Raw genomic sequence first — 13361 nt, forward strand, 5'->3', positions numbered from 1 at the left:
ATTTTTTCGCCTATTGCGGGTACATCTTTATAGACGTGGTCATGATACCCAGGCATCACATCCGTGACTCCTCCCCACACTTAAAGCTTGGCTACTAAGCACTCGTTCGTTTTGTTTCAATATCGAAGGAATTTCAACTTTATGGTGAAACCTTGATTGTTTGTCCTTGTTTGTGTGTCCTTGTTGGTTTATAGCAATAGTACGTTACTGGAACTTCAAACTTTATTGTATTACATTTTTTTCCAAAATCTGCGCTTCTAAATTCGGGGTGCGGCTTATCTACGGATGCGGCTTATACATGGACGTTTACGGTATTTACACATCTCGGCACGAACTGAATCCCATCGAGGAAAACGATAGGATGCAGGGTTACTCACAAAGATCCATATGTATTATAGTTCGAACACCTATCCAACTTATTATTGCACATTCTAATACATGATTTTTCATCATCAGGCGATAACAAAAATCATGCTTCACCCAGAGACATCAGCACTTGTTATTACAGCAGCATTGGATGGCATTGTGAAAGTCAACTCCCTTGACCTCATGGAGGAAATCTACAGGTTATATACCTAACCTAAACCTAAGACAGTTTCTTTTTCTATAAAGAAGGGTTACTCATTAGCTCAGTAGGCAGAGTATCGGATTACCGTGCGGGAAGTCGTGGATGGGATTTTGTCGAACCTACGTTCAGGGTCTTTAAATGACTGTGGAGGAAATACATCCCAGGTGGAAATCTTATTAAGATCTTGTAAGATCTTACAAGATCTTGTAAGAATCTTGTAAGATGGGCATTAAGATGAAAATCTTAATAAGATCTTATTTAAGATCTTTGATCTTAATAAGATCTTAATACATTTGCTTAACAAATTTTGATAAAATTGCTACTTTGTAATAACATATGAAAAATTTGACTTTCTCGTCATCTCAGATTTAGAGTAATGAATGATTACGACGGTATACGTAAAGCGTAGGCTCTCTCATAGTGATTGTTCATAAATGCTGTGGGACACCATAGGCCCCTTAGGGTCCCGATGGGCAAGTCACTATGAGTGAGTGAGTGACTGAGTGAGTGAGTGGGTTAAGCTATTAGTCTCTACCCTCGGGGCTTTTCAGGACTAATTTACAATGTGTTTCGGGGGACTTTAGCCAGACTGCTTATTACACAGTTTACAATTTTATTTTAGGAAGTGAAAGATGCCCCCGTCCAGATAAAGTCAGACCACAACACCGGGGACTACGTCCCCTACTCTTATCGAACAGTGAGTGGGTTCTTTAACGTCCCATACTATTTAATTTCCTACCAGGGTTATGAGACGGGACCTCCGGTTTACAGTCCTTATCCGAGAAGACTTGAAAGTCTATCCATTTGCAGATGTAATTACAAAGGAAGCACTTTCTCCTCAGTTATTTAAAGACCTTGAGTGTTGGTCCAGCCGGAGTCGAACTCACGAGCTCCTTAATGACAGCCCGATGCTCAACCAACTGAGCCAACGGTACTATCCAGTAAACGTTGGCCAAACGTTTTGTCCTTTACTTAGATATGCTTAGAGTGTGCGTAATTGCGGTTACGAGGACAAAGACTGAAATCTTTGCACAGATTGACAATGCTGATTGAAACTGTCAGATGGTGACTTATCCACCGGATAAAGTTATCCGGCCAATGAAGAACTGGGGCCAGATTGTCACGATCAGTGCGTCGAGGCCGGATCCCTCGTGTTCAAGGCCTAATTTGCTTGCCCAAGTTGATAATACCTCCTAGGGGACCTCTATTCAAATTGTATTGCATCTTGCTCTTGAAAAATCGAGAGTGCAGAGTACCCTTTATTGCGACCGAGAGCTTAAGGCTACTCAAGCGCCTTTTCTCACCTCGCACACGTGACCTTTGTGCAAAAGCAGTGAAAAGTAAAAAGGAGTCGAAACAGCTGATTATAAAGTTCTATGTGAAGAAGGCCAAAGAAAATCAACCTGACGTCAGGGGGCGTCGAATCAACCGATTCCGAAGTAGATAGGTTCAAGAAGAGCAGTCCCAAACTTCATAAGAAACTACATCCTTGAGTGGTTTGCTTTTATTTTCCTCCCTAGACAAGCCATAGATGGCGCCATTTCTGTGATCTTTGTTTGTGAAAAGAAGAAACTGGTGAAAATATTGTTAAAAGCCTACAGTCAATTTATATCATGTTGGCTGATATAGGTTTCTGTGTTAGTTTCACTTGGGCGAAACGTCTTGAGAACTTGTGGCTTGGAGAACTGGCGGTAGCTATCCAAAACACCTGCTTGATACTTCATAATTTTTTTGTGTGTGTGTTTTAGCTTGCCTGTGTTTTCTGAAGGAATTTACTGGATGAATATTATGTCAGTAAAGTATATTTACTGCTGCTCTAATCGCGTCATTGAGGTCTTCTCTCTGAATCATTTGTGTGATTTCTGGGCTTTGTCACGCTGTTCTGTCACGTCACTCTCTTTGGTCACGTGCAGAGGGAAATCCACACGTGTCATGGCAATTGGCAATGATAGCAGGTTCGTAAACTACTATTTTTTCTGTCCTTCATATGGAATCACAGAAAGATAGTTTTTTTTTTTTTATTATTATCAAATTGATTATTTTTTTCAAAAGTAGTTTTTGGGAAGGTTTCCACTTATGGTCAGTCACCAAACTCCACAAAATTCTGCATAATTTACAAAAAAAAAAACCTTGTTTTGCTTACGCTTCTAGCTAGTGTGGACGTGCAAGTTAAATTCGAGGCTCTCCAGAACATTGAGCAGTAATTGGCTTCTGTGCAAAGCGGATCACGTGTCTTTTTTGTACTGAAACACATGCTTAATACCAGGCTTAGTCTTTTGCCATCCTTTTCGATTCGTTTTCATTTCCGATCTGATTTCTGTTTGTAAACGACTTACTTTGCGGCGTTCAGGCTTTGAAAATCGTCTTTTGCACAGTTAAGGCACGAGCGAACAGCTTTTACATTTCCTTCAACATCCGTTCGATTTTGTGGAACAGCGATGTTGAAATCGTTTGACCCCTCCTTTCCACCGTGTTGAAACATGTTGAATCGAAGTTTAATCGATGTGGAACGAGTTTAAAAGCGTTTAAACTTTGCTTCAACAACCGTTTAACATTTCTTTTGTTATCGCGAATGTTGAAAGAAGTTAAAGCCGTTTGCCCCCTCTTTCAACAGTGTTAGGTATTCGCCTGCACACTAACCGTTCAGTATCCATAGTAACAAGCGCGGCTGCAGACTGGGACTTTATACCCGGTCGCTCGTGAAGGTCTGTTGAATCAAATAATGATGTGTTGAAACGATTTGCCCACCCCAGCATTCAACTTCGTTCAACATCACTCAACAAAATCAAGCAAATGTTGAAGCTGCTTGCCCGCGCCTTTAATAGTTAAAACCAAGAGAAAATGAGGGACAGAGAAGGAGGATCCCGGTCCAGCCCTTGGGATATGTCATGTCCACGAAAGTTATTTTTAGACGAGCGGAAGTCTTCCGAGACGTCCGCATGCAGGCCAACCTCGGTCCGATGTTTGAAAGAAAATATATATTCATCAGCCTTTCACGTGCGCCATCATTTTCTCTTTTCACTAAGAACCTGAGAGCGAGGCAAGACTACATGCGGACGTCTCAGAAGACAGACTTCCGCTAGAACAAAGACTTCCGCTCGTCTAAAAATAACTTTCGTGGACATAACATATCCCGGCCAACGCCTTGAGCCTCGCTCTCTGTCCCCTCATTTTCTCTTGTTAAAACGCTGCATTCTTAATCTAGCGAGTTGGAGGCTTGAAATGTGTGCCTTAAATTTATTTTTTTTCAGGACAGTAAATTTCAAAACTATAATATCATATTGTTATTTTTACAGTGTTCGTCTGATCTCGCAAAAAAAGCGCCAGAATCTTTCCACAGTTCTTCCTCCTCCTCCCATCTCGCCTTTAAACATGGTAAAAGATGTGACATACAACAGGGAATTTAACATGATGTACTTGTTGATTGGCGAGCAAGAGATCTGGGTCTATTATACCAGGTGAAATTTTGCCAAAGGGCATTTTTGGGGGAGAATGATTCCTTTTTAAAATGTCCGTTCAGGTTTATTTATTGCAAGAATTAAGAAATAGTTTAGCTCTAAGTTATCTTGGGTATCCAGGTACTGTATACATTTTGAATTTGCTGTCTTGCGGACTTAATACATTTTGTAAATTAATGGTACATATGAACGCGTTGTCGCTTGCAACGGCCCAAAAGTCGGGAAAGATCACATGGATATACCCACCACGAGTCCCCTAGGTTAAACTCTCATTTTACAGATTAAGTCTAAGTGCCCATTTCAGTGATTAGGTCTAAATTTTCGTTTATCTTATTGCTATAGCAATATTTAGTTCTAGAAACTGATTTAAAATAGTTATTTTTTTTAGAGTTATGGTTGTTGTGTATATCCATGAGATCCTTGCCCAAAAGAAGGTGATTTACCGAATGTTCCTAGGTCATCTTTTCCAGTTTAGTCATTCAACAACGACTCTTCCCCTGAAATTCAGGTTAGCCCTTAGATTTTTAAGACTGCAGTGTTACAGTAAACTGGATCACCACTCCCATTAAAAATTCTGGTGGTTTTAATTGGATTCAAACCCATGCCCGGTGAAATTATCTAACAACTGAGGAATAAAGCCACTTAGTTGGGAGCAGGTCATTTTGTTGGGCTCATGTTTTCCTGTGAAAGGACTCGATCTTCTCTCTTTTCTCTACAACCCACACTTCAATTATGTACATTTCATGGTTTAGTTGTCTTGAAAACGCATTAAAAGATCGGCTTTTAAAACAAGCAAATGGCAGTTTTACAAGTGGCTTTTCGAGCCTGTAAAGCCATATAGGGACTTCCGAGAAACGTGCCCCTGGTCATTTTGTGCCTCGTAATTAACCTTCGGAGGATGGGAGCATTGAACATTATTTAACAATTATCCTGCGAAATCGCGCGGAACATCGCCTAATACTTAGCCAACGAGGCCGTTGGCCGAGTTGGCTGAAATCAGGCGATATTCCGCAAGATTGAGCAGGATAATTGTTTTATTATTCAACAAATTGATGTCAAAGCACAATTTTCTACGTTTACTGAAAAAAAAAAAAAAGCGACACACGCTTATCGCAGGGTATCTGTTGAGGATGGACGACGAATATTGAGCGCGCTATAACCATATTTGGACATTGTCACAATGTGTTGAATAATAAAGGAGTTAACCGACGGCGGGTACGGAAAAGGCAACGCCTCGAAACAGTTATGTCATTGGTTAAAAGAATAAAATAATCGTGCTGCACGTGTGCTGCACATGCAGCACCCATCTGAGCACGTGTTCTTGCGATATTGTGCGTAACAACGACGTGGAATTCCCAAATTCGAGGTTTTGACGACAACGTGGACGTACAAATTAGAACCTGTTATTCTCGATTTTTACTTAGAAACCGAGCGTACCAATTTGTTTGTAGAATTCTTCGCCTACATTGTACGACGTAATCGAGATGGAATAATCGCCAGACTTATGATGATGTAAAGTTATATTTTGAGGTGTTGTTGTCGTCATAGATCTTAAAAGGGAATTTAAGCAACGACGACGGCGACAGCAGCGAGAACGCCGTCTCAAAATATAAATTTGCGTTATTGTAATCACGCCGTGACTATTCCAACCTTTTTTTTAGTATGACAGAGGTGTGGTAGTTCCTCAGAAATGTTGCTGGTCGGAACGGCGCTTTATTTAGGGCAGAAAATGAAAAAAAATATCTTCAAGTGCTGACCTCCTTTACAAAACCTCAAATTTGGCTATTTCACGTTCCTGTTTTGCAGACGACGGAAAAGAAATGGACAAAAGTGAAAAACGCACATACAGGGCGTGTAAAGCTATTGTTTTTGCCTACTAAATATGCAAATTTGTGACGTTCTTGTTAGTCTTTTTAATTGTATGAAAGACATATAGACAAGTGATAATTGTGATTACTGAAGAGGACAGTGTATGTTCCTTAAATATGGCATTGCCAGCCTCGATAAGTTATCATTTTTTTCTTGTTAGGACAACAGTCTCAGGAGGCTGCACCAAAATCTAGAGCAAGCTCACCTTGGGTCAGCGATGGAAACAGGTAAAAGCAGCTTTTGTATTTACACTGACTGAATTAGCAGTTTGAATGCTAAGATTCTCTGAGGAAATAATTCCAACCCTTGCTCTGGTTTGAATTCCTGGCCTGGTCACAAAGGGAAAACCGTGCCTACCAAAGTAGTGTTAGGAGCGGTCTTTTTTTTTGTCTATAGGTTTTCTGTATTCTTACCTATCACAGTGAGAAATGATCCACATTTACCTTAGGCAGTGCTTTTAGCACGTCTAATCCTTATGGTGACTCCATCCTCATCTGTAAATCACGATGATTGCCTTGAAGGAACTAAAGGCCCCTACAAACGGGGAAACATTGTGTCCGAAGCAAATTTGTCTCCATTTGCGTCCCCATGAAACACTTTCTTCCTCGTTTGCGGGGTTCTGAATATGGTTTTGTTAAAAAGAATATAACATATTTTGGTCTCTATTGATATAAGGACGCAATGTTGCGAGTTTTTGGAATTTACCAGAATTTTTTTTTCTCTATCGTTCGTGACTCTTTCTTTAGATCTCCAAGCCCTGTACCTGGCGACTCCAGACCCAGTTCAAATCTAAATCGAGAGTCTAGTAGTAGAGACTCTTCTACGCTGGCTCGCAAAGAGAAAGTGAAGATCACGTGCTTGGGGATGTTGTATTCTCCAATCATAATGCAGTGCGTTGAGGGTCAGGTTTGTCCTGATGCTACGCAATTCTTAATGGCAGGAACTCAGGTTGGCGTTACGGGAGAACTCTTTATATTCATTTTTCTTTGAGTGGGACAACCACAGAAATAATCATATCTGTCAGTAGCCCATGAGTAGAAGCTTGCCTCTCCCATACAAGCCGTATGACTCAACGTTTGCGCGTATCTTTTTATTTTTAGAACGCTACGAATTCTTTGGCTCTGCACGCACTGGGTAGAATGGCCAATCAGAACAAATTTATTGTCAAGCGAAGACAAAAATAGAAAAAAAAGTGTATGCATATTGTGAAAATTGATGTAATTTGATGTAAATGTGAGTCTCCTGCTGAAAGGATTAGTTCTAAAAATAGAAAGATGCGCGCAAAGGTTGACTCAAGGATATAGTGCATAGTGCATAAGGAGTCACCTAGTTATGGGCTCCTGTATCTGTATTACGGCACCTTGGAAATTTTAAAGGAGTAAAGCCCCATAAATGAATTATTTGAAGAAATGCATCTTTTCGTTGGTGGTGACTCACGAATGCTAGGAAAATCTTCGGATGCTCCTTTGCAGGAGTCGAACCTACGACCTTCTCATTACTAGTTCGTATGCTCAACCACTGAGCTATAGGAGACTCGTGAGAACTTAACTATTCAACAAGGTTGAAATGACAATTAATTATTGTCCCGCTGTAGTGCTAGAATCAAATTGCCGAAATGGAGCATTTCGTTGTTGTTATGAAGGAGATGTTGGATGTTTAGAATCGGCGAATGAAATGAACAGATGTATTTTTATCCGATGGTGACTCGAGGAAACTGGGAAAGACATCGACTGCTTCGTTGCAGGAGTCACGACCTTCCGATTACTGGCCTTTCGGAGACTCACGAGAGCTAAGACATTAAACTAGGTTCACGTGTGTTAATATTTTACCATCTCCCTAACTAGAATTACGAGAATGAATTGAAACTCGCTCTAAGTCCCGGGGTGGGGGACCAAAAGAAAATTAGTACAGGGAGGCTCCGCCCCGAGGACCGACCCCTTATCCTTTTACATACCATTTTTGGCAGAAAAGGTACTCCTTTCGTATGCCTTTCATTGGAAAACGTTACCCCTTTCACAAACCTACTTAAGAACACTGCATTTCCTTTCTAGCCCTTTGAATGTGGTTAATGAGCGATATTTTACCTCTCGTGAAGTGGCTCCTTATCACGGCTGAAAGGCTTAAAATTGGAGATTTAATTAAGTTTTACAAGTTCGTTTACCTTTTGAAGGCAATATGAAAATATATTAGAATGATGCATTCTGTGAGCAAACTCGTATTGTTAACGAAGCAAAATGTAGCAATGACTTCAGCAAAGATTCCCTCATTGAAAAGTAAACTTAAGGCTTCCGTTGAACCTTTAAACTAAACCTGATCTGCAGGATGGGAGAGTGCTGTTTCTTCACATGTTTTGGCAAGGACTGAAATATCACCAGTTACAAGCCAACAAGGATGCGGTGAGTATTGACAAGAGCAACTCTAAGCACCGTTTACTGATGCTACATCCCTAATTTTTGCATCTTTTTTTAAAGTGCTTATCACCTCAAGAAACGTTTCCACTTTATTTATTCTCCGAAATCGTCCTAAATGTATTGTGTTGTTTTTGGAGTATCTTTTTAAATTGAAAATTCACTTTTTTATTCATTTTGAAAGTGGTCATATTTTGATCCACTTGATTTCATATCCGCACTTCAATATATGATCCTTTTCATATGTCATTTCATCGTTAATTCATTCCTCACGGGAACACGCGTACGAGAACCCACAAGTGACAAGCTCCCAACGTCAGTTGCTTCATAGCTTAGTTGGTTAGAGCGTCGCACCGGTATCGCGAGTACAGAATTTTTCAGGCTTCCTTACGCAATTGCAAAAATTGGGTTCATATCTTCGAAGATCACAGCTTCACTTGATCGTTGACATTATCGGTATCAATAGCCAGGACAACGGCAACGTCAAAAAAATATCACTTTCAAGTATAACTTAGCGCTATCGCAAGTATTTTGCAATTATTCCGTGTTGTTAACGTTACGTTATACAATACGGGCGAAGTATTTTGTAACTAGATGGGTACGAACGGTTTTAAAGCTGTATAGGGAAATGAATGGTACATGGTCCCAAGGGAACAGTGAGTGTTGTTTCCTCGAGATCCTCAATTTTCCCCAAGGCGAAGTGAGGCCGAGGAGAACATTGAGGGTCGAAGGGAAACAAAACTCGCTGTTTCCCGTGGAACCAGTCATTAGGTGTATTGTTATACCCTACAACTGAAATTGAACCAAACTAAATATGAGTATAATCCTTTCTAATTTAATTATAAGTCAAATATCTCAAAATAAATACAAATGAGTAACAATTACCAGGGACACCCAACGTCAATTTCGGAAAATATCTGTTCGAATGACGTTTTGAGATCTAGAGTTTTCGGAACAAATGTTGTAAAATTTCATACTTGCCTGTGGTGGTGTCCTACATGTAGGATTTTTGAACATATAAAAAAATGGTATTATTGCCCATTTTTAACTGATTTTTACCCTAAAAAGCTCACCTAGAGTTCTCGGGAGCCTTTTTCCTGGCTGAAATTTTCGAAAAGGTAAGTTTTGATCACTGTAATTTTCGGATCACTAGACTTTCAGCTAGAAAATCCGAAAAGTTGAAAAATTTTTAGGGATAAAACAATTGCCTGTATCTACCGTTTAAACACCAAAATACGTTTAACAATGCTATGTTTAAGTGGTTTTGAACTATATTCTCGTTGGGTGCCCCTGAATTACCTTCAATAATTACTTTCAACTTTTTTCTCGCATCAGTTGCTGTATTTCTTCCTCGCTTAAGCTTCTAACACTTCGTACTTTAAAGCGTTTTGTCGCGGCCATGACTTGAAAAAAAACTTTAAAATTACTCAGGTTTCCGAATTTCATTGAAAATCGCGGTGGACGCGCTCACAAATTTGCCGCGCTTTCAAGACGCATGCCCTGACCACGTGCAAGTCTAAGGTTTAAGCTGTTGTTTCCTTATGGAGTTAGTGAGTTCTGTTCGCCCAAGAAAGTTATACAGTTTTGAGGCACATCTCGTGATAAGTTCTCGTCCAATAGAAACTGCATTTCAGTTATGAGGTATAACAATGCTGTTTGTTCACGTTGTCGTCAAAACCTATAACTTGGTGATCTCACGTTGTTTTGTAGAGTACAGCAAAGAAATTCAATGAGGTGCTTGCTGCACGTGTAGCACGATTATTTTTTCCTTTTTTTAACCGGTGATGTTGTCGTTGCTGTCTTCGTAGGTTAATCTCTCTATTATCGCTAGTACAAATATAATATTCTGAAGACCTACGGAAAAATGATTTGAATCTGTAGGAGAACATTATGGCTATTTACGCAACTCGTCCTAACAATAACCCTTTCATTCTTTATGATCTCTTTATAATGCAGGTTCTCGAAGTGTACCATGATCAAGAGACGGGCACGATGGTTACAAAATGCAGGCATCCTGGGATCGTTATCCTTATATTTGGTCACTGCCATTTTTACAGTTGCTAAAACGCGTAGATTGTGACGCAGACATGACTTGTTTTACCAGAATGGTACGCTATAAAGTGGCAAGATCTTTAAAGCATATAACGGCCTTTTATTGTTCCACTATTATGCCATTTTACCATATTTGGTCAAGAGAACGCGCAAAATATGAGACGGTAATACACTGTAGTGTCCCGGTTTGACCGATTTAGAACAGAGCAAACACGGAAGGAAACGGGAATTTTTCAATGAAAGAAGTTGTTTTCAACAAGATGCAAAGCCTGAGAATTTAGCTTGTCATCGCTTGACACTCGTCATTTTGTTTATCCCATCAAATAAAGAATCTTTGGCTGGCTTTTTGTGCTGTTTACATCGTTGGCACGCACCCTGAAGAACAGATGATGCTTTTTTTTTTTTTTTTAATGCCCTTACCAAATAAAATTGAAGGAAAATAACATCCTTTTTAGTGGAATAATAAGTGTCTTATTCGATGGTTTAACATGTAATACTCGCAGACATTTTTGCTCATTGCTATGCAACTCGCAAAGTATCCGTGCGTAGTATATGTTAAACCATCGAATAATATGTATGTACCCTCGCGTTGTTGTCAAAACTTCAACGCGTATCGCACGTGCAGCACGATTAACCAATGGTATTGTTGTTTCGTGGCGTTCTCAGGGATGACCGCGTCGTGGATCTTACAATCCCTCACTATTTTTAGTATAGGAAAAATATATATGACAAGTGGGTTTATACCGGTTAACTTGCCCTTCAGAACAATCTCATACTGTGTAGACACAAAAGTGAATATCTTCATCTCCATTCTCTGGTTTCAGAGAAACACGACAGAATCGCGAATGAAGGTACTTTACCATGGGTATATTAGAGAAAGTGACAGATTGAGAGCGTGTGATTATGCAGTGCTTGAAGTTCATCTTATGCTGGCTCCATTAGACCTAATCGGCTAACTCAATGTTGTACCCAATTCAATTCTCCCAAGATAAAGATTCTTTGTGTGTTGTATTTGCATGATAATGTAACATTCATTTTTAAATGATATGGAGATACCTGAAACAAAACGTTCAATTCCCAAAGGATTTGAATTGGGTAGAACATTGAGTGAGCTGATTAGGTTTATCACACTTGCAGGGATTAGAGGCGTTGGTGAAAATGAAAACCAAGCAAGTGACTCAAAATCAGATAGCATTTTAAGTAATTAGTCCACTAGATTAATATTACAATCCAAATGGATTTTTCTGTATAGAAATCGGCAAATCACAACGGCGGATGTAATCCGTCAATTCGTTTCGCCACAGTGATTAGGGACCTTAAGATTGGAGGACGAGGACGACTACGAATACGAGTTTTTTGTACTGAGCATGCGCTTAAAGTTTGGAGGCCGACATTCTTCGAAATGCATGCGCGTATTCAGAACGAAAAACTCGTACTACTAGTCCTCATAAACGGAAAGTCGTCACACTTAACTCTTTCACTCCCAAGATCCAAATGTTAATTCTCCTTGCTCACTGCCATACATTTTTTTGTCAGTTAGGAGAATTTGGTACTACATAAAGACAATAGGCACCTTTAGATCGGAGGACGAGGATGACTAAGAGTACGAGTTTTCTGTACGGAGCATGCCCATATGGTTTGGAGGTCGACATTTTTCGAAGTGCGCGTGCTCAGAACGGAAAATTCGTCCTCCGACCTCAAGGTCGCTATTGTCGGCAGTGACAAATGAAACCATTGGATATTGTTGACGAATGTGGAATGAAAATAAAAAGGGAGGGGTGAGAAGAGAAGAAAAGCAGGAATCTGTTCGTTATACCATTTGGGTAATTAGACTTGATAAAATCATCCTTTGACTGGTAGAGCGGTTTTCAAATGAGTGTCGTAAAACCAAAACCAAAGTAATTACTTGGGCGAATCAAAAAGGACGGAGATAATCCAGTAAACCAATCAAAACTCAAATTAATTACACGTAGCCGACACAAAGTGGGGGGAAATGTGCAAGTGCGAACCACGATTAGTTTTGATTTCACTTCTGATAGGTTGACAAAATGGCGGGAGAACTTTGAACCAATCACTGAATGCAGTAATCATAAACCAAAGTAATTATCTAATTACTTTCGACACTCAATTGAAAACCGCTCTTACTATTGTGCTCAAAATTACAAATGTTTTATTGTAAAGCTGGTACGCTTGACTTAAGTCATATCATGGCGTGAAAAAGATTTTTAGTCGCAAGCTGTCTTCTTTTGCCCAAACTGAAATATCAACAGGAGAGGCAAGATATACATGCATAGAAGCCGATTTTTTTATTTATTTCTGGAGTGAAAACATCATAGCAGGGTTAGTTAAAGTGCTACTGGGACCAAAAAATCAATTCTTTTTTTCCTTTGGATTTCAAAACTATGTTAACTAAACACCAAGTGACCCAGGTTTTAAGACTTGATTTAAAAAATACACCTGTTTATTTAAACAAGAATTTTCCCATTTAATGGTCTGCCAATACTAACTTTAAAATCTGGAGAGAACTGGATCGAGGAGAAAAGAATGCACGGTCAAAGACTCGCTAGTTTAAGAATGCAATGCGTGTGTACGCGGATGAATTAATATGTAGCGCAAGAGTTTGAGGCTTTCAGTTTCTCAAAGTAATGTTTTGTACATACAATAAGCTGCATTTCTTCGCTAAAAATTTGAGCTAGTTAGTAAATGATGTCACTTTTCGTAAAATCTAGCCCTCTGAGGTCCAATCGGTCAGTTTTGAAAGTGAGTGATGGTGAACCGTGAAATACAAAACTTACGCTCAAAGTAAAAAGTCTTTGGATAAAAATCAAAGCTCATAATTTTGCCAGCCAGGTGTTAACCAAACGCACTTTAAAAATCTGAAGAAAGAAAGGAAGTGATTTTTTGATCATAGCAGCAAATAAAGGAGTTAAACTTGGCTTTATTCTTGAGCTATCGTGCTATCTGTAGTAAGGTTTTATCAGGCTTGCTTGCAACAAAGATGACTTC

The 13361-nt window shown here is 39.5% G+C and overlaps 1 protein-coding gene across 1 annotated transcript in view; it reads left to right on the forward strand.

The window, feature by feature from the left end:
- Positions 1-13361, forward strand: part of LOC138055632 (uncharacterized) — a 56222-nt gene that overhangs the window by 11969 nt on the left and 30892 nt on the right. Inside the window, 10 exon segments of the mRNA XM_068901521.1 lie at positions 457-566; positions 2317-2523; positions 3865-4026; positions 4415-4482; positions 6056-6122; positions 6642-6843; positions 8217-8291; positions 10260-10334; positions 10337-10411; positions 11119-11206. Of these exon segments, the coding sequence (XP_068757622.1) occupies positions 457-566; positions 2317-2523; positions 3865-4026; positions 4415-4482; positions 6056-6122; positions 6642-6843; positions 8217-8291; positions 10260-10334; positions 10337-10411; positions 11119-11206 (1129 nt within the window).

The sequence above is a fragment of the Montipora capricornis genome, chromosome 7, assembly GCF_036669925.1.
Source record: "Montipora capricornis isolate CH-2021 chromosome 7, ASM3666992v2, whole genome shotgun sequence".
Classification (NCBI taxonomy): Eukaryota; Metazoa; Cnidaria; class Anthozoa; order Scleractinia; family Acroporidae; genus Montipora; species Montipora capricornis.